Source organism: Coregonus clupeaformis, chromosome 36, assembly GCF_020615455.1.
Source record: "Coregonus clupeaformis isolate EN_2021a chromosome 36, ASM2061545v1, whole genome shotgun sequence".
Lineage (NCBI taxonomy): Eukaryota > Metazoa > Chordata > Actinopteri > Salmoniformes > Salmonidae > Coregonus > Coregonus clupeaformis.
Genome location: NC_059227.1, coordinates 18,156,925 through 18,182,916, shown reverse-complemented (window position 1 = coordinate 18,182,916; position 25,992 = coordinate 18,156,925). Strand labels below are relative to the sequence as shown.

The 25,992-nt window shown below is 46.0% G+C and overlaps 1 protein-coding gene across 18 annotated transcripts in view; it reads left to right on the top strand.

The window, feature by feature from the left end:
* afdna (afadin, adherens junction formation factor a) overlaps positions 1-25,992 on the top strand; it is a 125,934-nt gene that overhangs the window by 63,504 nt on the left and 36,438 nt on the right. For 8 of the 18 annotated variants that reach the window (XM_045211277.1, XM_045211284.1, XM_045211282.1 and 5 more), the window contains exons 2-16: positions 3,661-3,856; positions 4,487-4,599; positions 7,809-7,963; positions 8,184-8,344; positions 9,240-9,397; positions 11,330-11,417; positions 12,420-12,563; positions 14,403-14,447; positions 15,435-15,529; positions 15,675-15,928; positions 19,695-19,764; positions 19,968-20,059; positions 21,811-21,872; positions 23,262-23,467; positions 24,753-24,773. In XM_045211277.1, the coding sequence (XP_045067212.1) occupies positions 3,661-3,856; positions 4,487-4,599; positions 7,809-7,963; positions 8,184-8,344; positions 9,240-9,397; positions 11,330-11,417; positions 12,420-12,563; positions 14,403-14,447; positions 15,435-15,529; positions 15,675-15,928; positions 19,695-19,764; positions 19,968-20,059; positions 21,811-21,872; positions 23,262-23,467; positions 24,753-24,773 (1,860 nt within the window). The remainder of the gene's footprint in view (positions 1-3,660; positions 3,857-4,486; positions 4,600-7,808; positions 7,964-8,183; positions 8,345-9,239; positions 9,398-11,329; positions 11,418-12,419; positions 12,564-14,402; positions 14,448-15,434; positions 15,530-15,674; positions 15,929-19,694; positions 19,765-19,967; positions 20,060-21,810; positions 21,873-23,261; positions 23,468-24,752; positions 24,774-25,992) is intronic. The other 10 variants (XM_045211276.1, XM_045211287.1, XM_045211292.1 and 7 more) reach the window with 6 other exon arrangements.

Sequence of the window (25,992 nt, the reverse complement as noted above, 5' to 3'; positions counted from 1 at the left end):
TGTTACAGTTCAAATGACCTGCCAGTGTACAGTGACATGGCAGTGCCACCTGCTGGGCTGATGGGCAACTATATGTTGTATATTTGAATTGGAAAGACAACTGTGATGTTGTGAAAAGCTATTACAAAATTAGTAATGTAACTCCTTTTGCTTGTTGGATTTCTCATACTACTTTTCCAAAGATTCAAGCTCTAGCACATTGTCTGCATTGATGATAGTAAATTGATGTCAGTCAGACTGTATGTGAAGTAGACTGGCCCATCACTATAATAACTTCAGCATGGTCTCTCAAACCCATCAGTCTGCTCTGCTGTCCATCCATGTTTTCCTGGACCAAAGACAAGGCTCTAATTTTATCACCAGCCAGGTCCAGAGAGCCTCCCTGGCCATATCAGTTATGGTTTAGTTTCCCCTCTAATATCCCCCATTCCACTCTTTAATAATATCTCTCTCCTCTTTCCATAAGGCTGGGTGGGGATGACAGCAGCCATATTTCTGCCCCGGGACGGAGGAGTGTGGGGGCTATATATCAGCAGACTGAAGCTGTGCCTGAGGAGGCAGGGAGGAATTTGGGAATGTGAAGCGGGTAGAGGGATGAAAGGAGCTTATATTGGAGTGAAGCTGATTTATCACCTCTGAGAGCAGCTCAGGCCTCTGTTAGAGGTAGACTAGTCAGACGAGCTAAGAGTGGTCTGTCTCCGACTCTGTTTGTGGAGGCAGGCCTGAGGTGGATGTGAGCTAGCTGGGTATCTCATAGTTCCGAAGTCATGCACATACAGTGGGGAAAAAAAGTATTTAGTCAGCCACCAATTGTGCAAGTTCTCCCACTTAAAAAGATGAGAGAGGCCTGTAATTTTCATCATAGGTACACGTCAACTATGACAGACAAAATGAGAAAAAAAAATCCAGAAAAAAAAAAAATCAACATTGTAGGATTTTTAATGAATTTATTTGCAAATTATGGTGGAAAATAAGTATTTGGTCACCTACAAACAAGCAAGATTTCTGGCTCTCACAGACCTGTAACTTCTTCTTTAAGAGGCTCCTCTGTCCTCCACTCGTTACCTGTATTAATGGCACCTGTTTGAACTTGTTATCAGTATAAAAGACACCTGTCCACAACCTCAAACAGTCACACTCCAAACTCCACTATGGCCAAGACCAAAGAGCTGTCAAAGGACACCAGAAACAAAATTGTAGACCTGCACCAGGCTGGGAAGACTGAATCTGCAATAGGTAAGCAGCTTGGTTTGACGAAATCAACTGTGGGAGCAATTATTAGGAAATGGAAGACATACAAGACCACTGATAATCTCCCTCGATCTGGGGCTCCACGCAAGATCTCACCCCGTGGGGTCAAAATGATCACAAGAACGGTGAGCAAAAAGCAAAAATCCCAGAACCACACGGGGGGACCTAGTGAATGACCTGCAGAGAGCTGGGACCAAAGTAACAAAGCCTACCATCAGTAACACACTACGCCTGCTTAAGCCAGTACATGTACAGGCCCGTCTGAAGTTTGCTAGAGTGCATTTGGATGATCCAGAAGAGGATTGGGAGAATGTCATATGGTCAGATGAAACCAAAATATAACTTTTTGGTAAAAACTCAACTCGTCGTGTTTGGAGGACAACGAATGCTGAGTTGCATCCAAAGAACACCATACCTACTGTGAAGCATGGGGGTGGAAACATCATGCTTTGGGGCTGTTTTTCTGCAAAGGGACCAGGACGACGACTCCGTGTAAAGGAAAGAATGAATGAGGCCATGTATCGTGAGATTTTGAGTGAAAACCTCCTTCCATCAGCAAGGGCATTGAAGATTAAACGTGGCTGGGTCTTTCAGCATGACAATGATCCCAAACACACCGCCCGGGCAACGAAGGAGTGGCTTCGTAAGAAGCATTTCAAGGTCCTGGAGTGGCCTAGCCAGTCTCCAGATCTCAACCCCATAGAAAATCTTTGGAGGGAGTTGAAAGTCCGTGTTGCCCAGCGACAGCCCCAAAACATCACTGCTCTAGAGGAGATCTGCATGGAAGAATGGGCCAAAATACCAGCAACAGTGTGTGAAAACCTTGTGAAGACTTACAGAAAATGTTTGACCTGTGTCATTGCCAACAAAGGGTATATAACAAAGTATTGAGAAACTTTTGTTATTGACCAAATACTTATTTTCCACCATAATTTGCAAATAAATTCATAAAAAATCCTACAATGTGATTTTCTGGATGTTTTTTCTCCTTTTGTCTGTCATAGTTGACGTGTACCTATGATGAAAATTACAGGCCTCTCATCTTTTTAAGTGGGAGAACTTGTACAATTGGTGGCTGACTAAATACTTTTCCCCCCCCACTGTAACTGTACACAGTAGCCATGCAGACTACAGACACACACAGAGTAGTGTCTTACCTCATCTCAGTCTTCTCACCTTTCTTCCCTTTGTCAAGTCCACTACCGTCAAAGACATAGGCTCCTACTACGTGTGTTTGTCTGCATGGTTAGTGTTTGTGGATGGGGTTCTTCATGACTCAGGAGGCAGATTTCCTGGAATAGGAGGGTGTGTGTGAGCTGAGCTCTCCCAGGTGTCTAGTAGGACTAGTCTCAGTCTATAAATAAACCATCGATGACCCCCAGTCACAGGGTAGGAATGAGATCATATAGCAGTTTTTGTGGGAGTCTTTCTCTATATCCCTCTCTTACACACACAACACACTCCCCTTTTCTCTCTCTTACACACCTACACACACCACACATACACACACCATATTGAGCAGTGGTTTTAGGAAGCTGTTTTCTCAGAGGTAAGGAAACGCACGGTGACACTCCTGACATCCATTGTTCTGGTTGGCGTGACTTTATTCATTCCTCCCGCTGTCATTGGCCGAGAATGAGTGATCGTGGCCCATGAGTCCCTGGGGTTAGGCTGATGTCACGCTGAGGGAATGGAGACAGCGGACATGTAAAACCAGATCATACCGGACCAGATACTGGACTACCCAGGGTTTTATTGTTTAGGAATAACTGTGGTTGTGTTGCCCCTGGCGTCACCTGTGTAGTGTGCAGTAGTCACAACAAGGTCCTGTGTGGTCAAGCATGGCTTTCTGTCTCTAGCTGAACAGACTCTGAGAGGAGCGCTGGAGTGGATCGTCTGCTTTGCTATCTGCCTGCAGGGCCTGGGAAGAGGAGCAGGGAGGCTGAGCTGGCTGTTACACACACAAACATACACACACACACACACACACACACACACACACACGTGTGTCCTCCTGACCCTGACTCCCTCCTAAGCCCCTTTTTTATAATTAACACACTGGAGTTACCACCAGCCTATCTCTAAACTTTCCACAGAAGGCTGGTTTAGCTAGAAATGACAGGCACCTATAGATGCTGATAGTTGTGACTTGACATACTTACCTGTGGGAGACAATGGGCAGTCTCAGTGTCTGAGACGTGATCAGGGTCAAGAGGAGTGTCTGGGTGGGTCGGTAATGGGCTCTGTAATATACTATTGTTGAGGTGTGTTCTGGTAAAACAGATGTGACAGGTATAGCTATCCTGCATGTAGTGTCTGAGGGAAGGAAAGGGAAAAATAATTGACCCTTAAAGGTGTTCATCAGTTCTGAAGGAAAGACCCTCACCTCGCTCTCTGTCCTCTCTCCAGGACTTGGAGTTCCACGGCGTGATGCGTTTCTACTTCCAGGACCGCGTAGCAGGGAACTTTGCCACCAAGTGTATCCGCGTATCCTCCACGGCCACCACTCAGGATGTCATCGAGACGCTGGCCGAGAAGTTCCGGCCTGACATGAGGATGCTCTCCTCGCCCAAATACTCTCTCTACGAGGTCCACGTCAGCGGGGGTGAGTGTGTGTGTGTGTGTGTGTGTGTGTGTGTGTGGGGGTGGGGGTGGGTATAGACCAAGGGTATTGAGGCATTGTTGTGTGTCACACTTAGCGTTAGACTGCTAATATCCAACATCAGGTTTGTTTGGGTATGTGGTTTGACAATCTGCTTTGAGTTAGCTACTCTGTTGGGGCTACTAGACAAACACTGTTAGCTTGCAGTAGAGTGAAGACAGGAGAGCGGAATCCAACTCCCATGGTGCTTAATGTGACCTTGAGATCAACAGCCCGCAGTTCAGGATTTGAACGCTCTTCATACAGAGAGAGAGATTGGCAGAGCATGTACGTGTGTGCCCGCATAGCACAGTCGTGTGCTTTTCCACTAGCAGCAGTCATGAAAGCTAACTTAGACCAGCTTCTTATATAGTAATATTTATAAATATTTATGAATATTATAAAACTCAGCAGTCCTGCCACATTATGTCTATGAAAATCGTTAACGCTTTATCCTAAGCTTATCCCAATACATGTTTATCTATGTTAAATGAGTGTATATAGCCCAGAGCTAGCTAGCTGGCTGTATAGGGGTATGGGTAAACTGGTGTGGGTTAACAGTGTGTTAAGTGGAGGCCTCCCCCTCTCTGGCAGAAGAACGGAATCTGGACCTGGATGAGAAGCCCCTGGTGGTACAGCTCAACTGGAACAAAGATGATCGCGAGGGACGCTTCGTCCTCAAGAACGAGAACGACATCATCCCCAAGGTGAGTGTCGACAACAACAACAACAACAACAACAAGGCACAGATCAGCCTTAGGCTAGCCTGGCTTCCAGTCTGTTTCTGCTTCAGCTAAGAAAAGTACTGGCCTATATGCCAAGATTTTTGAATTCCTGTGAATGTGCATAACACCATTGTAAAATAATAGTGGACCCAGGCTAGCCTTAGATGTGGCCATCAGTAAAACTACTCAAACTGCTTCACAGCAGGACCTCTGTCATGATAACACTATCATATTACTCTGGCTCTGTAGCACTGTAACTAAATACCCAACCATCAAGTTCACTGCTATGATCTTGTTAGTCTATATTTCATTAGAGGCTCATAGGGACTGACTGTTCAATGTGTTGATGTCCATCTTGGCTCAGATACAATGAAGTGCCTCCCGCTCCGAGACTTCTTTAGTGCTCTTTAGCACCCCAGAGAGATGCAACTATGTGTTTTTTTATAGTGGAGCACTTGACTTCAAGTACCTCAGCTCCCCAAGCCTCCTTCCATTTCCTCAGCCAAATAAATGCTTATCCCCCCTGGCTCTAGATAAAAGGCAGCAGTGTGTGGGTGTGTTTGCATGTGTGAGTGAGTTATGCGTTTAATTTTCTGGGACAGGTGGCTACATTGACCAGTGAGAGTTTAACCAACCTTGCCCAGGAGAGCAGTAAAGAGCTCTAAAATATACACATGTTTGTGTACATACATTCACACGCTCACAGTCACACACACGCTCACAAGCTCGATTCTCTTACCTAGAGTGAAATGGTCTGTAACTCACCTCTCCAGTCATACAGTGAGGAAAAAAGGTGGCAAAACCCTTGTTGGCAATCACAGAGGTCAGACGTTTCTTGTAGTTGGCCACCAGGTTTGCACACATCTCAGGAGGGATTTTGTCCCACTCCTCTTTGCAGATCTTCTCCAAGTCATTAAGGTTTCGAGGCTGACGTTTGGCAACTCGAACCTTCCGCTCCCTCCACAGATTTCCTATGGGATTAAGGTCTGGAGACTGGCTAGGCCACTCCAGTGCTGCTTCTTGAGCCATTTCTTTGTTGCCTTGGCCGTGTGTTTTGGGTCATTGTCATGCTGGAATACCCATCCACGACCCATTTTCAATGCCCTGGCTGAGGGAAGGAGGTTCTCACCCAAGATTTGACGGTACATGGCCCAGTCCATCGTCCCTTTGATGCGGTGAAGTTGTCCTGTCCCCTTAGCAGAAAAACACCCCTAAAGCATAATGTTTCCACCTCCATGTTTGACGGTGGGGATGGTGTTCTTGGAGTCATAGGCAGCATTCCTCCTCCAAAGACGGCGAGTTGAGTTGATGCCAAAGAGCTCAATTTTGGTCTCATCTGACCACAACACTTTCACCCAGTTCTCCTCTGAATCATTCAGATGTTCATTGGCAAACTTCAGAAGGGCATGTATATGTGCTTTCTTGAGCAGGGGGACCTTGCGGGCGCTGCAGGATTTCAGTCCTTCACGGCGTAGTGTGTTACCAATTGTTTTCTTGGTGACTATGGTCCCAGCTGCCTTGAGATCATTGACAAGATCCTCCCGTGTAGTTCTGGGCTGATTCCTCACCGTTCTCATAATCATTGCAACTCCATGAGGTGAGATCTTGCATGGAGCCCCAGGCTGAGGGAGATTGACAGTTATTTTGTGTTTCTTCCATTTGCGTCTAATCGCACCAACTGTTGTCACCTTCTCACCAAGCTGCTTGGCGATGGTCTTGTAGCCCATTCCAGCCTTGTGTAGGTTTACAATCTTGTCCCTGACATCCTTGTAGAGCTCTTTGGTCTTGGCCATGGTGGAGAGTTTGGAATCTGATTGATTGATTGCTTCTGTGGACAGGTGTCTTTTACACAGGTAACAAGCTGAGATTAGGAGCACTCCCTTTAAGAGTGTGCTCCTAATCTCAGCCCGTTACCTGTATAAAAGACACCTGGGAGCCAGAAATCTTTCTGATTGAGAGGGGGTCAAATACTTATTTCCCTCATTAAAATGCAAATCAATTTATAACATTTTTGACATGCGTTTTTCTGGATTTTTTTGTTGTTATTCTGTCTCTCACTGTTCAAATAAACCTACCATTTAAATTATAGACTGATCATTTCTTTATCAGTGGGCAAACGTACAAATCAGCAGGGGATCAAATACTTTTTTCCCTCACTGTAGCAGGAGGACCAGATCTTAAACCACACTTAACCCTCTCCTCTCCTAAAAGTATCCACTACTAGAGGACTCCCTAAAGTGCTGTTAGGCTGGTGTGTTTTAGCAATACTAGATCAGAACATTTGGAGTGCTTCAGGGAAGTGGAAAGAGAGGTAGTCCTATCAGAAGAGTCCCCTGCTCAGCCATTTGACAGGGCAGGCCTGGAACACTGGATGGCTTTAACACATCTAATGCTTAATGGGGATTTAGACTCCAACTGATCCCCTCTGAAAAGGCCCACTCTCTGCTTTCTATGGCCAAGTCTATGCCTCTGTCAGTTCACATTAGGCTTTGACTATCAGCCTGCTTTTTGTGAAATGGTCAAACGAAACTACTGCCGCCAAAGCAATTCAATCCTTTGTCAGCTGGTTATTATTCTGTTTACATATGCAGCATTATAAACTCCAGTCTTAAGTATGTGTTTGACTGCCAGTTTGATTGAACTCTGGCCATGTTGTTTTCTGTCTGTCAGCTGATAGTTTAAATGGACTAGCTGGCAGAGTGGTGCCCAGGCCTCAGGCTTTAGGTGTTAGGTAGGCCCCAGTACTTCCCTCTCTGTGGAGGCCCAGGGTCACTGAGTCCTACTTGGCTCTCAGCCAACCTTCCAGCCAGCCCTCTGGGGTTCCTAATACCACAGATCACCTAAATGAAACACTTAGAGTAAGTGACCTGCCTTAGTAACAAACTTCACACCCTCTCACTTCCCATTGTAACCTTCTCGCTCTCTCTCTCTTTCTTTTGTTCTCTTTCTTTTGTTCTCTTTCTTTTGTTATCTTTCTTTTGTTCTCTCGCTCTCTCTCTCTCTCTCTCTCTCTCTCTCTCTCTCTCTCTCTCTCTTGTTCTCTCTCTCTCTCTCTCTCTCTCTTGTTCTCTCTCTCTCTCTCTCTCTCTTGTTCTCTCTCTCTCTCTCTCTCTCTCTTGTTCTCTCTCTCTCTCTCTCTCTCTCTTGTTCTCTCTCTCTCTCTCTCTCTCTCTTGTTCTCTCTCACCACAGAAGGTGCAGAGCAACGGGCCGGAGAGGGAGAAGGAGGGAGTGATACAGAACTTCAAACGGACACTGTCCAAGAAAGAGAAGAAGAAGGAGAAGAAGCGAGAGAAGGAGGCTCACATTTCTGACGGAGATGAGCAAGCACTGAGCAGAGAAGATGGGTAAGGAGGGCAATGTCACTTGTAGCTTTATATAGTGTTTCCTTACTTAGTCTTGCTTGTTGAAAATTGTTGTTATTATTGACAATTTTGCTGAGATGAAGAACATCCCCTCATCCACCTGCTAGTGTATTAAGTATTAACATGCATGGTAAAGCAAATATATTTCTGTTAGTAGGTTTGCAATGGAGCACTTCTGAATGTATTTCTCCTGCTCCTCCAGTGAGAACTCCAGACTGGCAGCGGAGGTGTACAAAGACATGCCGGAGAACAGCTTCACCAGGACCATCTCCAACCCTGAGGTGGTGATGAAGAGGAGGCGGCAGCAGAAACTGGAGAAGAGGATGCAGGAGTTCCGCAGCAGCGATGGCAGGCCAGACTCGGGTACACTCACCCTGGGACTGTCTGTCAATAAAAAATTAAAATATGTTATTAAACTTTTATTTGAATGGACTATAGCAGTGTGAGGACACGAGTGTGAGAGCCGAGCGTGTGTGTTTGTGTGTCTGTGTCAGAGCGAAGGCCATTGTCTCTAGTTCTTGTCTATGGCCAGTAGAGAACACCCTGTCACCATACTGTAAGTACATAAGGCCTGGACCAGTCAGAGCAGAGGGCTAAACCGCTTTAGCCAATGTCCTCCGTGAACACCACACACTGTCTGGCACTGCCAGGCCTCACATCTTGTTCCCTGTGGCTTACAGCCCTCTGCCAACCATGGGAGGAGCAGCAAGCTGCAACACAAAAATGGAAGCAGGAGGGTTTTTTCATCTTCCATAGTTAGTGACGTATAAAAAATAAATAAATGGTCCTCTGACCTCTGCATCCCAAAGCTTTTTTGGTCAAGTGGTTAAGGTGGCATAACTTTTTTTTTAAAGGCGTTCATCTCGTAGTGTTTAGAAGAACTAAAAACATTGTTTTGAATCTAGGGTAATCTAATCCTAGATCTGTGGTTAGGGGCAACTGTCTACCTCCAGACACTTCTTTGCCCGGACCTTCTCCTTTTGAGTGATGTCCAGACCTCAGAGGTTATGTAATCTGGAGGCCTGGACCATAAGCCCTCTGGTCTGGTCAGCCTATGCCTGTTCACTCCCAGCTAAATTCCCCTCTCTCTGGCACGGATAGAGACCTTTATCCAAGTTCCTCCTCATATTTCCTCTCTATCTAGTCCCAGTCCAGAGGATAAATATCTCAATCAGATTATCCTAATCCAAAGAATATGCTCACATGTGTCTGCAGGCCTGCTGTTTGTCTAACTCCAACTCCTGTTTCTGTCTCTTAGGGGGGACGTTGAGGATCTATGCAGACAGTCTGAAACCCAACATCCCCTATAAGACCATCCTGCTGTCCACGACAGACATGGCAGACTTTGCTGTGGTGGAGGCCCTGGAGAAGTACGGCTTGGAGAAGGAGATCCCCCGGGAGTACTGCATCGCCAGGGTAAGAGTCAACACACCACTCCATTCAAACACAACTAGATGTTACTCTACCCCATTCGAAGCCAACCTTGGTCCTGGAGAGTTACAGGGTGTTCGGGCTTTTATTCCAACCCAGCACCAACCCACCTGATTCAGCTCGTCACACCCTAGATGAGCAGTTTATTAGTTAAATCATGGGTGTTACTGTTGGGACAAAATCCTTGCACACCCTGTAGCTCTCCAGGACCAGGGTTGGTGAGCACTCCTCCATATTAGCCTCACGTACCAAGCTTCTAGATCCCTCAAACTCAACTCTGGACCTCGAAGCCAGTTCCACTGCATTCTTTCATTTTCCCCCTCTAATCAGGGACGGATTTAGACCTGGGACACCAGGTGTGTGCAATTAATTATTAGGTAGAACAGAAAACTAGCAGGCTCCGGACCTCGTAGAGTAAGAGTTGAGTACTCCTGTTCTAGATATTACTGTACACCAGTGGTATTCAAAGTCGGGTTCGTGACCCCTAGTGGGGTCGGGGGGTTAACTGCAGTGGGGTTATGTAAATTATATTTTTCTGTATTTCATTTTCAATATTTGCAAACATATCTAAAAATATGTTTTCACTTTGTCATTATGGGGTATTGTTTGTAGATGGGTGAGAAAATAAATCAATTTAATCAATTTTGAATTCAGGCTGTAACACAACAAAATGTGGAATAAGCCTAGGGGTATGACTACTTCCTGAAGGTACTGTACATATGCCACACAAGGGCAGCTTAGGTCATCCTTGTGTAACACACACACACATGTTGTCCTATTTAGAAAATGGAGGTGTGAGTAATGAATAAATGTTTGCTGTATTTCCCCTCCATTTGTCTCCGGGGTGAACTAGAGGACAGGGTGGGTGTGGCCGGGCCACATTTTAAGCTGATTTAATGTTTCCGTGGTAACTGGCCTTGGTCCTAGTTAAACCCTACATAAAGTATTTCATCAGCCGGCTGCACACTCTCTCTGTGTGTGTGTGTGTGTGTGTGTGTGTGTGTGTGTGTGTGTGTCTCTCTCGCTTACTCCCGCTCTCTTTTACTCCCTCTCTCCTTTCCTTCATCCATCTCTCTCGCCCTCCTTTCTCCGCATCTCCCATCTGGCTGGCCACACTCCTCCCAGTTGTCTGACAGATTAAAGCAGGAAGGGGTCTGTTGGCAAGGCCTCTGTTTGATAGTAATTGAATTGCATTTCTCCAAAGTGCCAGGCCAGCAGATGTGATGCTGTGTGTGCGCGTGCATGTTTGTGTGTGTGTCAGCACGTGGTGTGTGTGGGGTTGCCGGGTAGGGATAGCAGAGCAACAGCAGCAGCAGCAGCATGGCTGGCCTAATATCTCCTGTCATCGTGTAACAAACATCTCCACGCTACAGCGAAGACCTTTGCCGCCTCACATCCCTGCTGCCTGACAGCCTCAGTCACAGCCAATCACATTAAAAGCCTTCAGTCCCCCCCTTCCCTCCATTCCTCCATCCGCCTCTCATTTCTACATCTGAGTCATTAAAAAATGAAACATAAAAATGCTGCGATCCGACATGGAAAGTGCATTTGCCTCGCCAGCGTCTTGTGTTTGACAGGTTGGATAGGTCATTACTACAGCCAGAGTGAGTGGAGAGTAGGAGGGATAGAGGGCATGGACAGAAATAGAGAGAGAGGTTATGTCTGGTGCATGAGGAAGACTGGGAGGGAGACATTCTTCGGGAAAGGGAGAGCAGCCAGCGATTGACTAACATGCTAATGTGCAATAATCGTGTTATAAAGGCAGGTTTGGAACACCTCCTATATGACCCCTATATACATTATAATTGAGCATTATGAGGTATTCTATGAATTATTGTTTTGTCTGATGTTGACTTGGAATGTGCTGTGGAATATGTGATTGGTTCATGGGTGTGGTTGTGTTTTGTGGTTCTGCAGCACACAGATGACAAGTCTGGGAAGGAGATCATCCTGGACGATACGGAGTGTCCTCTTCAGATCTTCAGAGACTGGCCCAACGACAGAGGTAGGACACCATAGCACTATGGGCCCCAATCATACCTTCAGATCCCGCTTGTAACTCAAGTTTTCCTGCACCTCTTCCATTGATAGCAATGCATGATTTACACACAGCCAAAAGCTAGTTTTAACTAACAGTGATTCTACACTGAGCAAAAATATAAACGCATCATGTAAAGTGTTGGTCCCATGTTTCATGAGCTGAAATAAAAGATCCCAGAAATTTTATTTCCGGTTTTGTGCACAAATTTGTTTTACATCCCTGTTAGTGAGCATTTTGTCTTTGCCAAGATAATCCATCCACCTAACAGGTGTGACATATCAAGAAGCTGATTAAACGCCATGATTATTACACAGTTGCACCTTGTGCTGGGGACAATAAAAGGCCACTCTAAAATGTGCAGTTTTGTCACACAACACAATCCTACAGAAGTCTCATGTTTTGAGGGAGCGTGCAATTGGCATCCTGACTGCAGGAATGTCCACCAGAGCTGTTGCCAGAGAATGTAATGTTCCTTCCTCTACCATAAGCCACCGCCGTCGTTTTAGAGAATTTGGCAGTAAGTCCAACCAGCCTCACAACCGCATACTATGTGTATGGTGTCCTGTGGGCGAGCAGTTTGCTGATGTCAACGTTGTGAACAGAGTGCCCCATGGTGGGGTTATGGTATGAGCAGGCATAAGATACGGACAACTAACAAAATAGCATTTTATCGAATGGCAATTTGAATGCACAAAAATACCGTGACGAGATCCTGAGACGAGATCCTGTGAATACAGATGCATATCTGTATTCACAGTCGTGTGAAATCCATAGATTGGGGCCTAATGAATTTATTTCAATTGATTTCCTCATATGAACTGTAATGTTGCATGTTGCGTTTTATATTTTTGTTCAGTATAGTCAGTCCATTGTTAGTAAGGATTGTATTGTTTTTATCTGAAATCCCCTGTCTATAATGCCCTCTCCTGTTAGCTCTGGTTCATAATGCAGCTCCATGTGTTTCAGGGGCCCTAGTGTTCCAGCTGAAGAAGAGACCTCCAGACTACGTGTCTAAGAAGGACAAGGGCCCCAGAGGGAAGGGCATGGATGGGCCCCTGCATGGGTCTATACCCCCAGAGAAACTGCCTTACCTGGTGGAGCTCAGCCCAGGTGCGTCACACACAGACCCACACGCACTGCAGATCACATGTATATACAGACACACACACTCTTGAACAAGAACATACACACACATTCCCAGCCGACGCAAATGCTGGCCTGTACTGAACTGCAGTATGTAAGTCAGAGTTAATTCTACTCACATAGCTAACAGAACAGTATAATCGCTGTGTGATTGTGCACTGACATTCACACACCAGTGGAGGCAATATGGACCAAACCTCCTGATGCCCTGAGAACTCTCTAGTCTCTTCTAACAAGGTGAGTGAGTGGGCCCTAGAAGCATCTCCTGCCCAGTCGACTGTACCTAGGCTTGGTCGATATCCAGATTTTCATGTCTCTCATCCCGGGATTTACTGTATTATTGGCATGGCACACAAGGGGCGCTAAAAGCGCAAGAAAAGCCTGTTTGTGCCTCTATTACCAGAATGCTAACAAAATTAGCACCAACTAATAACAAAATCACATAGAAGCTGTTAGCTAAATGCTAACGAGCGCAAACGAACATAAAATAATTGCAAGAGGGACAAATCCAGCTCATAAAGTTATACAAGCATAGCTAGTAGCTACCGAATCATTTTCGGTGTGTGGACATTTACAAGCAAAAGTGAACGAGACAAATTGTGCAAATGAACAAAGTTGTGATGCATGCTTTTCTAAAGGAAGAGCAGCATATATACACGGAGCAGAGGGGAGAAGAACAGAGTAGAGGAAAAAACACTAGTATGAAGCACAGGAAGAAAATGGCAGCTGTACAGATACCTTATCCAGAGCTTACCTTATCCAGAGCTTTTTGCATAGAAGTGGAACTTCATCACCTTGTGTGCCGCACAACAGAGACTCACCGATAAATGGATCTCATCATTAGGGGCCGCAGTGTCTCGGGTCTGGGAACCCACATCCATCCCCCCACCTTGCAGGCAAAACATTTTAGCCCCCCCCGCGTAACAGCGAAGATAACATTTTAAGTTAATTTCCTACAATTCTACACATTTTGCCATAGGGTGGAGGCAAATCTTTGCTGTTTTTAATATAACTAATGATCAGTGGGCCCCATCCTGGTCGGTAATTTAACCATGCTTACTACAAGTTTAGATAGCTGGTCGATAGACTAACTTACCAATCCCCCCCAAAAAATAGCTGACATGGGCTAATTGACTGACTGCTGATGCACAACCAAATTTCGAAATTGCACCAGTGTTGAGACCCCGACTGAGTCCCTCTCCCCCAACAAAAGGCGTGGGCCACCAGTTGCCCATCCCTGGCCTAGGTGTTGTGTCCAGTACGATGGTCAGTCCTCACTGATGGGCTGACCCTAACAGCTGCTTGTTCCACTGACCCCCTGTCGTTCTCTCCTCTCCTCTCCTCTTCTCTCCAACCTTACGACCTTGCAGTGCACTAACCCTGTCTCTCAGAACCATTTTTAACCTCCTCAGGGATTTCATTAGTTCTTAAAACATTTGAAGGTTTGCATACATTGACACAAAAGAGCGTGTCTCCCAGGCATGGGTTCGCTGCTCTTTCTGCAGGAAAGGGATTCAAGGCGTGTGGAGGGTTTAGGTGAAAGCTGTGTGTTAGTGTGGATTCTGGAGTGTGTTTATTAGGTATTATTACTGTGTGTGTGAGGCGAAGAAGGGTGCTGCATTTTCTCCTTGGTGCAACATTTACACGCCCTGCTGTCTTCTCTCTCCTGGCTTCCTGTGGTGTGTTCTGTCTGTCCCTACTACCTACTGCTGTGTCTTACTGCTGTGTCTTACTGCTGTGTCTTACTGCTGTGTCTTACTGCTGTGTCTTACTGCTGCTGCCTCCTCTGCATGTCTGCTCACCTAGGGAGGGGGAATCACTATGGTTACTACGCCTTTCGGCACCACGAAGGTAAACCTACCTACCTACCACCCACGCCTCTCCTCCACTCCTCTCCACTCCACCACCAGACCCATCTACTGCTGTGTTTCTCTGGATATAAGTTGACTTGTGGTAGAACTTGCCCTTACGTACAGATCTAGGATCAGATTACCCTGAAGATGATTGATTATTCTAGTTTTGACCATTACAGTGATGGCAAAAGATCTGACCCTGTATCAGTGGTTAGGTGTTAGGGTCAACTCCTACCCACAGAAGTTGCGCTTTGGTACAGATCTAGGATCAGCTTCTCCACCCCAAATGCTGACCATAACAATTCTGTGAAATTAAACCTTGGATCATTGTCTGTGGGCAACTAAATGCTACTGGCCTGAATGCCTTTTTGTTCTGTGGCTCAGCCAATCAGAGCAGGGCCTCACTATCTAGGACGGGACCTTAAGTCAACTCCACTGCACTAAGCCACGTTTAGGGCCCCTGCCAGACATTATTGAGCTTAGCAATAGCAAGTGCTTTTTGCAAATGAGGATTTTCGCAAAAAGCATAGGATTTTCAGAAGAGACATGTTTTTCCCAGACTTGTTAACTAATTTGCTGCTTTGCTTTTACTAAAATATGTTTCTACTAATCAAAATGAACAGATGATCTGGTCTACTTGTAGTTATGACAACCTGGTTGTGTATGTCTATCTCCCCTCTATTATATGTATTTTGTGTGTGAAGTGTACGACTCTGTCATGTGTTGGTCAAAATCTCCCTCTGTGCTGTAATGGTGTAGTGAGTGTGTCCGTGTGTGTAGGGAGTGTGTCCCTCCCTGTGTGTAGTGTGTGTGTCCCTCCCTTTGTGTGTAGTGAGTGTGTGCGTGTGTGTGTGTGTCCCTCTCAGTGTGTAGTGAGTGTGTGTGTGTCCCTCTCAGTGTGTAGTGAGTGTGTGTCCCACCCTGTGTGTAGTGAGTGTGTCCCTCCATATTGTGAGTAGTGACTATCTCCTGGTCTCCACTATAGACGGCTCAGACTCCAGGGACAAACCAAAGCTCTACCGCCTGCAGCACAGTGTCACTGAGGTGGGCTCAGACATTACAGACGACGGCTCCATCCAGGTAAGGACCTGCCTTTCTTCTGTGTTTGTGTGAATGGTCACATGCTACATTGATATAGCCGTAAATTACTATCATAGACTGGACTGCAAGTTAGCTGAGCTAAAGGTTTAGTAAAACTGAGTGTCTCCCCCTCTACTCCCTCCAGCTGTTTGGTCCAGGTATTCTGCCCCACCACTGTAACCTGATGCACACTGAGGGCCTGGTGACGGTGACGCCACACAGTCTGGAGGCTGAAACCTACGTGGATGGCCAGCGTGTCACCGAGACCACCGTGCTGCGAAGCGGAGCCACACTGCAGTTCGGAGCCTCGCACGTCTTCAAGTTTGTGGACCCCAGCTACGACCACAGCATGGGCAAGGGAGGGCCCGGACCAATGATGAGAGGCAGGCACAAGTCAGGGTAGGTGGGGGGAGGGAACTCATAAACACACTGTGGCCGCGGGAAGATTTGGATTTTATTTATTAGGATCCCCAACATAACGAAAAATACATTACAGACAAACTACTTTACAATTTACATACATTTTAAAAACATTAACATGTAGTGTGTGTGTGTGTGTGTGTGTGTGTGTGTGTGTGCGCGCATCTATCAGTTACACATATATGTCAGTACATACACACAAGTAGGTCACATGGGGAGAGGCGTTGTGCCCTGAGGTGTTGCTTTATTTGTAATTTTTTAACCAGGTTTGCTGTTCACTTGTGCTATATGAGATGGAAGGGAGTACCATGCACTCATGGCTCTGTGTAATACTGTACATTTTCCTTGAATTTGTTCTGGACCTGGGGACTTTGAAAAGACCCCTCGTGGTAAGTGTGTGTGTCAGTGCTGTGTGTAAGTTGACTATGCAGAAATGTTGGAATTTCCAACACATTGTTTCTTATAAAAACAAGAAGTGACGCAGTCAGTCTTTCCTCAACTCTTAGCCAAGACAGACTGGCATGCATAGCATTTATATTAGCCCTCTGATTACAATGAAGAGCAAGACATGCCACTCTGTTCTAGGCCAGCTGCAGTTTAACTAGGTCTTTCTTTGCAGCACTTGACCATATAGACTGGACAATAATCACGATAAATAAAACTAGAGCCTGCAGCACTTGCTTTGTGGAATGTGGTGTCAAAAAAGCAGAGCATCTCTTTACTACGGACAGACATCTCCCCATCTCTACAAGCAAGATGTTTTCGGTTGGGGGGGGCATTATTTTATTTATTTTTAGGGGGAGCTGATGCACCCTCAGCCCCTTTACTTCCATGGCTTTGACACACACTTGCACTGGCCTACAAATGTAAACACATTTGGAAGGTTAGCTCGCCCATCCCATTGGTGATGACAGGAATGGCTTTGAATGGGCCCAGGGACAGGAAGCAGTGGAGAACTGCTGAAACCAGTGTCATCAGTCTCAGGATGCATCTCTCAGCTGCCTGACTGAACAGCACAATGGTGGCTCTCATCTGTGTTCTGAACACACCATGACAGCACAGCTTCCTGTTTACACATGCCTGCCAGCCACCAGAGATGACATCATGTGCATCCCTATTGGAACCTTATTCCCTATATAGTGCACTACTTTTGACTAGGGCCCTGGTCAAACTAATGCACTATAAAGGGTATTGAGTGCCATTTGAGACGCAGACGTCTTCTCCCTGTAATAACCCAGCCATGGCCTACCTGCTAGTCATTTTGGTCTAGAACCCTGTGGCCTCAGTACACCTTAGTGCAAGAGATTTCTTCTGATAGTTGAATCTTTAGTCAGAGCCTATATCCTGTCAGCTATCCTATCCGTCTCTCTGGCTCAGGCTTTACGTCAGTGCTGCTGAATTCCATTTGCAGGATTCGAACCTTCTCAAGGGTGTTAGTTTGTGTGTGTGTGTGTGTGTGTGTGTGTGTGTGAGAGAGACTCGTTCCCTGTGGGTGGGATGTGACTCCAGTCCTGTAGTTGACCACATCGCTGCCGTGAAAACAGATGCCACATGGGCGGGAGGGGGAGGTGCCATCTGGGCGCTGCAGGTTTAGCTCTAATTTAACTCTGGCTGCAGATGGAAGGGGAGAGAGGGAGCAAAAAAGAGAGGGAGGTAAGGAGAGCGTGGGGGAAAAGAGCGAGGAGGTAGGGAGAGGGTATCAGAGGGACATAAAGGGAGGGGAGAGAGGGAGCGGAAGTGCCAGAATGAAAAAAGAGAGAGTGCAAGAGGGTGAAGAGGTAGCGAGAGTGTTTGGTTATGGCAGGCGAGGGACTGACAGGCTGGGGCTGTTGTAAGGACACTAATCTGATCAGTGTGGGCTGGCTGGCAGGCTGGCAGGCTGGCAGGCTGGCTGGCTGGCTGGCTGGCTGGGGTGTGGCCTGCAGTGCTGTGTCATTGACGAGGCAGGGAGGACCAGTAACCTGGCACACACACACACTCACACACACATACAAACACGCACTCAGATCACTGCTGCAGCCTCCTCTGCTCACTACACACACTACTCCAACCAGAGGGAGAGAACAGCACGGCGGGTACAGGACGGGGACAGTTCCAGTGTGTCCTACACTGCCAGGTGAGACCGAGTAGGGTCTTTCTATGGTTAGACAGTTGTAGGGCAGGGGATCTAGGCTACTTCTCACAGAGGAGAATGTGTAGCATATGTGGATTATGGCTGGATAGGAGGTCTGTAGTAGATGACTGGAGAATGACCTTCTAGGCTCTCATTGACAGTAGTTGTATGAGGATTCATAAGAAGATTACTATATTAGCATGATGTTGTCAGTCGTTAGGCTTCCAGAGTGCATTTAGTGAGCGGAGACTGCCTGACTGACTGTGGACTGTGTTGTTGATGTAGATCCAGTAATTAGAGGGTCATTCACTCTGTGTATATCTGGGCTTTAGTCTAATGACAGAATCCCCATGATTTTAATTTGACCAGGCACGTTGACTTAATGTATAACATTTGGACTGAACGATGGGCTGGTTAATTTATTAATGTTTGTGGATGTAGTGGAAAGCCTTAATCCGCCGTTAATGCTGTGGCCTGATGTTAGAGAGGATGACATCTGGGTGGGAGAGGAGCGAGGGAACGAGGGAGTGGAAGAACAGAGAGGTGAAAAGAGCGAATAGATGAAAGGACTTCAGCTTTCGGGACAGTTCTGGTGGATTTCTTGCTAGTTCTACATGGGACTCGTATGTTTGCAATGGGACCTCATGCTTGCATCCAATAATTCCATTGCTTTGAACAGCAGTGGAAATCATATGACCCCATAGTCTGAGTTTGAACTATGTATGGAACTTTGTTGTGATTGAAAAAACGTTTGACTGATTGAGTAGGTACGCTGAACCAGTCCCCTCTGGTCAATAACACAGCTTTCAGTAAGAGATGCTACAGTCACATGTTACCCTCCGGGTAGACTGGATGGCTATACTGTAGAGATCAGGATGTGTGTGTCCCCTCTTGTCATGGGGCAGCATATGAAATACTAAGTCCTTTTCTTTAGAACAGACAGCTCTCATACACAGCCACACTGTATGACTCTGGGCCTGTCATTGCATGTCACCACTAATGTGGTTAACTGGATTCAATTAAAATGTAGCTATGGGGTATATTTAGCTACACATGTGTTCTAGTCACTCATTTGCAGTGACGGCCTGCACCGTTGGCCCCCGTGTAGCTCAGTTGGTAGAGCATGGCGCTTGCAACGCCAGGGTTGTGGGTTCGAATCCCAGGGGGGCCAGTATGAAAATGTATGCACTCACTAACTGTAAGTCACTCTGGATAAGAGCGTCTGCTAAATGACTAAAATGTAAAATAATGCCAATGGAAGGGAATTTCTGGGATTCTGTTGACTGTCCCAGTCCTAACATGGGTGGCGGAGTGTGTGTGTACATATATATGTGGCTGTAAATAAGACAGACTGTGTGTGTGGGTGTTCCTGTATATGAGACTGTGTGTCTGTCTGTCTGTCTCTGTGTGTGCGCGCCTGGTATGTGTGCGTGGTGCTGTGGATTATGTCTGAGCTCCTGTCATTCATTCCCAGTAATGAAAGTCCCTCCTGCGCTGCCTGGGGGATGTTCTGTTCCTGATTATATTGTCTCTCTCTGTCCCTCTCTCTCTGCCCCCCTCTCTCGGTCCCTCTGTCTCTGTCCCGCTCTCTCTTTCTTTCTATCTCTCTTGTTCTGTCCATCTGTCACGCAGAAGTGTTCCTGAGACGTCCTTTGACCTGCAAGGGGACCTCCACAGTGGGACGACCCTCCCCACCAGCAAGGTACAGTAACTCCGCCTCCATGTCAATGTTTGTCCCTTGGTACTCTCTGCACTACTTGTGTGTTTTTTTTTATAAATGTGATTGCGGTCAGAGTGTTTCATATGTTTGTGTAATTGGTGTGTTTTGAGGGATCTTAAAGCCATCATCATTATCGTTGGGCTGCAGAACATTCGACCATGATGTGTGTTGCTGTGTTATTGCAGAGCTCAGCGAAGCTGGATATGGAGCGTTCAGCCAACGGCAGCGAGAGAGGCATGGTCAAACCCATGATCCGCGGGGAGCAGCAGGACAGCAGGTGAGACACACATCTGGAATCTCCACTGTAGTCAATTCAGTCCAAACAGTTAAAGCTAGGTCAGCTGCTACTAGAGACAGCATCTATGTGTTTACTGTGGTGCTGCCTAGAGAGCAGGTAACGTCATAACTCTGTCACGCTACAGTCCCCTTCCCTGTCAGACACACGATCTCCATCCATGCCTTGCGAGTCAGGGGAAACCCGAACCTCACTGAGCTGTACTGGGTCCCTTCATCAATAATACAGACCGCTGGGCCTGATGCGCACACACACACACACACACACACACACACACACACACACACACTCTCGTACATGGTGTACACACATACGGCTGCTCACTCTGACGCACAGGGAAGCTCATGCTCTCACACACCGATGGACGCTCACACACACGCATACATACACTACCGTTCAAAAGTTTGGGGTCACTTAGAAATGTCCTTGTTTTCTAAAGAAAAGCAAATTTTTTGTCAATTAAAATAACATCAAATTGATCAGAAATACAGTGCAGACATTGATAATGTTGTAAATTGCTATTGGAGCTGGAAACGGCTGATTTTTTTATGGAATATCTATATAGGCGTACAGAGGCCCATTATCAGCAACCATCAGTCCTGTGTTCCAATGGCATGTTGTGTTTGCTAATCCAAGTTGATCATTTTAAAAGGCTAATTGATCATTAGAAAACCCTTTTGCAATTATGTTAGCACAGCTGAAAACTGTTGTGCTGATTAAAGAAGCAATAAAACTGGCCTTCTTGACACTAGTTGAGTATCTGGAGTATCTCACTGGCCAATAAAAATAAAAGATTAAGATGGGCAGTCTGAGATATGGCTTTTTATTTGCAACTCTGCCTAGAAGGTCAGCATCCCGGAGTCGCCTCTTCGCTGTTGACGTTGAGACTGGTGTTTTGCGGGTACTATTTAATGAAGCTGCCAGTTGAGGACCTGTGAGGCGCCTGTTTCTCAAACTAGACACTCTAATGTATTGGTCCTCTTGCTCAGTTGTGCACCGGGGCCTCCCACTCCTCTTTCTATTCTGGTTAGAGCCAGTTTGCGCTGTTCTGTGAAGGGAGTAGTACACAGCGTTGTACGAGATCTTCAGTTTCTTGGCAATTTCTTGCATGGAATAGCCTTCATTTCTCAGAACAAGAATAGACTGACGAGTTTCAGAAGAAAGGTCTTTGTTTCTGGCCATTTTGAGCCTGTAATCGAACCCACAATTGCTGATGCTCCAGATACTCAACTAGTCTCAAGAAGGCCAGTTTTATTGCTTCTTTAATCAGCACAACAGTTTTCAGCTGTGCTAACATAATTGCAAAGGGTTTTCTAATGATCAATTAGCCTTTTAAAATGATCAACTTGGATTAGCAAACACAACGTGCCATTGGAACACAGGACTGATGGTTGCTGATAGGGCCTCTGTACGCCTATATAGATATTCCATAAAAAATCAGCTGTTTCCAGCTACAATAGCCATTTACAATGTCTACACTGTATTTCTGATCAATTTGATGTTATTTTAATGGACAAAAGAAATTGCTTTTCTTTCGAAAACAAGGACATTTCTAAGTGACCCCAAACTTTTGAACGGTAGTGTACACACACACACACACACCCAGAGCAGACTGGCACAATGCTGTACCAGCATGCGCAGGCCCTGCCTCTGGAGAGGTGTGCGTCGGTGGACAGTGGGGTGAGCGGGCCCTACGTGTGCTGGTTTACTGAGAGCCTCTGTCCTCCCCGCAGGTCCCAGGACAGCCTGAGCCCAGAACTGACGCTGCCGGCCAGCATAGAGTTCAGGGACAACTGTGAGTACTGCAACCACCTTCTCTACTGGAGTTGAGTACTGGCTCTCTCTTTATCGTTCCTTCTCACACTCTTTCTTTTTCTTTGTTTCTAGCTGTTTCTCTTCTCTCATTCTTTTTCTATATCTCTCTCTCTCTTTATACTTGGTGTGTAGGCTGTCTACCATTCACATTACACATACAGCTGCATAAAGTGACAGTTAAATTGACAGTGTCTAACGATCATGATGTACTAACTCATCTATACTATGTGTTATTGAGCGAACAGTACAAAGTATAGACTGTCCTTCTTCACACACAACTGAACCCCGGGACCACCCATACGTAAAAATATATGTGTCTGCTAAATGGCATATTATTATTATTATTATAGTTCAGTAAAAGTGTGAAGTAATGATAACATATCTAGATAGGGGCCATCCACACCATCTGAGCGACACTATCAGTGTTATTTTAAACTGGAGGTCTTGCCATAGTGAACTTAGCTAGTGTCTGAAAGATCAAAGTATTGACTCATTATCTGCAAGCTGCCGCCAACTGGCTTTTAATGTTGTCCACTGCCCCTAGTGTTTTTATTGAACACAGTCATGTTAAAATTGACTGAAATGTTATGTAAAAATACACACAGTTAGACCTTAGTACCATAGAGGTCATATCTGTATGAATGTCGACATTAATTAGTCAAGCTGTGAAAATAGCAGGTGGTAGCATGCAGGGCTCTCGCTCTCGCTGTCTCTCTCTCGCTCTCTTTCTCTCGCTCTCTCTCCCTCTCCCTCGCTCCTTCTCCCTCTCTCCATTTCTCTCTCTCGCGCTCTCTCTCTTGATCGAGCGATTGATTGATTACCTTCTAATCAATAGGGAGCTAAACACCAGTCAATTCTGTGAATGAAATGCAATGATTCTCCCATGAACACACACTGAATGTACTGCTACTTCTGACATGTGTGATGGGCTCTCCCACTCCCCCTTTGGCATAGCTTTATTGGTTTAAGCCATTTTAACTGCCTTTCAAGCCCTTTTATATGCAGAACCTTGTTTGTGGACTCTGCAGTCTTGGGCCCGGGTCAAGTCAGTCACTGTATTTGGAGTTGTGTGAGCTCATGTGTTTGACCAGGGAGCAGAGAGAGCAGAAGCCTTTGATTTCCAATAGAGGGGGTTTGCTCTCTCACATTGCACTACAAACAGCCCCTGCTGGGGAACCAGGAAGCCAGGGTTGGGGACAATGTTATCACAAGGCCCATCTGAGTCCCTACTCTAACACACAAACACGCACACAGAGAGACTCCTGTAGCTAGTTAGTTTCTCAAAAGCAGGACTGACCATCTTCCAGTGACTTATGTCATGTGAACTCACACCGCACCGTTTGCGTGTCACCCACCATGCACCCTCCAGCCGAAGATACCTTCCTGTCGGCCATCATCAACTACACCAACAGCTCCACGGTGCACTTCAAGCTGTCCCCCACCTACGTGCTGTACATGACCTGTCGCTACGTCATGTCCAGCCACTACCGGCCCGACATCAGCCCCTCGGAACGCACCCACAAGGTCATAGCCATCGTCAACAAGATGGTGAGCATGATGGAAGGAGTCATCCAGGTGAGTGTCCATCCTGCTCCCTCGCTTGCTTTTTATCTGCTCTTTCTACTTAGGAGGACATTCAAGGTTTAAGGCCTGGGTTTGGAGCGGATGTGACCAGGTTATGTCCTCAGTCAGTTGCCTGAAAAAAGGAGACTCTGACAGAAAATACTGTTGTTATTTTTCTTTTGATTGGTTAATTTCACTTCCCTCTAGAGATACAGGTGACCCAGGACCGAAACCCCAAACACTATAGCTGACTAGGTAGTAGTAGTAGTAGTAGTAGTAGTAGTAGTAGTAGTAGTATTTTGTAAGATTTATCTTGGTTTATTCAACTAGGTAATTTCCACAGAATACTTTGTAGAGGCGCAAAGCCCATGTTATGTGTGTTTCTGTCTGTCCAGCGTCTCTGTGTCCCCCTACCTAAATGATTTAAACAAGGAATGGCCCTTTAAATGAATTCACTGGAACACACTGAACTACAGAATCATTGTGGTATTCCAAAAGCCCTCTCAGCCAACACAAAACCCAAATGCCATTTTGAATTAGTGTAGCAGTAATACCCTTCCTCTGGGACACCAACCCTGAGTTATGTGTGAAAACCTGGTAGTTTGACTGACTCCTCACAACACTCTAATATGGTGGGAGTTTAGACTTGTAGATTGTCAGGTCAGTCCTTATCGGATTCCTCATCCTGTCTCTATATACAACCTTAAAGACACTCTCAATTTACATACGGAGTGTAGTCTGTTAATAGATGATTATCTGTCTACACACTGACAATGTCTGACACACACACATACTGTGCGCACACACACACACACACACACAGTCCAGGAGCATTAGGGAAATCTGTCTGCGTTGCTCTGTGTGAGTCTTTTAGAAATCTGGATTACAGTCATTAAATCCATTTAAAGGTGGATTTCATCCTGATGATTTTGGAAATCCAAGTCTTAAGCCTCTATGACGGACATTTGAAATGTAATCTGTGTTCCTTAAATAATAAAATCTGCGCATAAATGTCTCTGCCTCCTACAGGGAACATCATTTTGGGTACATTCAAAACTAGTTTCTGCCAGTAGAGTCTGTGCCTTCTCTTGCTATATTTAAATAAATAAACATGACCAATACAATACCAAAGAGGAGTTAATGTGTATTCCACGTGACCATTGTGTGAGTGCTGTGTTGTGTGTTGTGTTGACATGCCTGTGTGAATCTCTGTCCATGCCATGGCTTTTGTTGACAGTCTCTCTCTGTCCTGTGGGATGTCTGTCTGTTTGTTTCCACCCTCACCTCTCTGTGACAGGAGATTCCTGAAGCTGACCAGGTAGGACACCTAACACGTTGCTAGGGGAGAGAGCTCTCTCTCTCTCTCATCTCTCTCACTCAGTCTCTCCCTCTATCGGCTCAGTCAAGCTTCGCTTAGTCCTCCATGCTTCTTTTCTCCATAACAGAAACCAAAAACCCCTCAACAAACCAAACCGCCAAATAATCCCTTCTCCAACAGCTGGACTCTAAAACTCCAACATAATAACCCTCATTCAGCCTTCAACCTGGAACATGTGGTACTAAAAACAACCCCAACAAATCTCTGATTGTGGCAACATTTAATTAATGAATTGTCATTTCCATGTGACCTGCTGCTTCCCTGCACTTCAGTGTGGATGAGAGACAAACCCCAACGTTCTTTTGCCTTGGTTACATTTTTCCCTTTTACATGTTTTATTTTATGTCTGTGGTTTAACATTGTTCTTTTGGATGCGTTCTGTTCTGTGGCCGTTCTGAAAGGGGGGTGTTGTCGTTTCGTTGTGGGGATAGACGAGTGCGGAATACACAGGGACCAGTGCCGGCCGAGACAAGTTGGGCGGACCTTGTGTATCCCTTATTCTTTGTGTTAAGGGAACATTGACATTAGCTCATCACACAGACCAGACACTGGGCTCTAAAGCACGAACTGCCTGTTCACGGTTTACTCCTGTTTATCTCTGCTAAATGTTAGAGGTGTTCAAGAACAGCTTTACAGGGTAAAATGCATGTGGACTGAGCTGAATGTCCATCCCAGACCAATATTTGTTTGTATACTGGTTGATGTGGAATGCGGTCCCCGTGCGGAGATACAGTAGCTGCTGCTAGAGGAAAGTAGATGGCATTTATATCAGGACATGCAGAGAACTTCTCCACACAGAAGCTAGCTAGAAAATAAAAGTTGAATTAAATTCCCTGTAGACACTGTTCTAGGGTCAGTTTTCCCCCTAAAATGGTTACGGTTAGGATTGGGGGAGGGTAAACTGATTTTAGATCTGTGCCTATTAGCTGTACAAGATGTCTATTCCCTCAACTGTAATATGCCAAAGAGCATGTTAATCCAGTAGCCTACTCTGCACAGGGCCCTCCCTCCAAAACTGACCCTCTGGGAGAGGCTGTAACTGGGGGCCAGTGTCTGGTTCTGGGGGTCTGGGATTGGGGTTGGGTAGGGTGGCAGGGGTACGAGTCTATCCCTGGAGTGCTGCTACTGCTCATGGCTGTGAGACTGAGAGAGTCCGTCC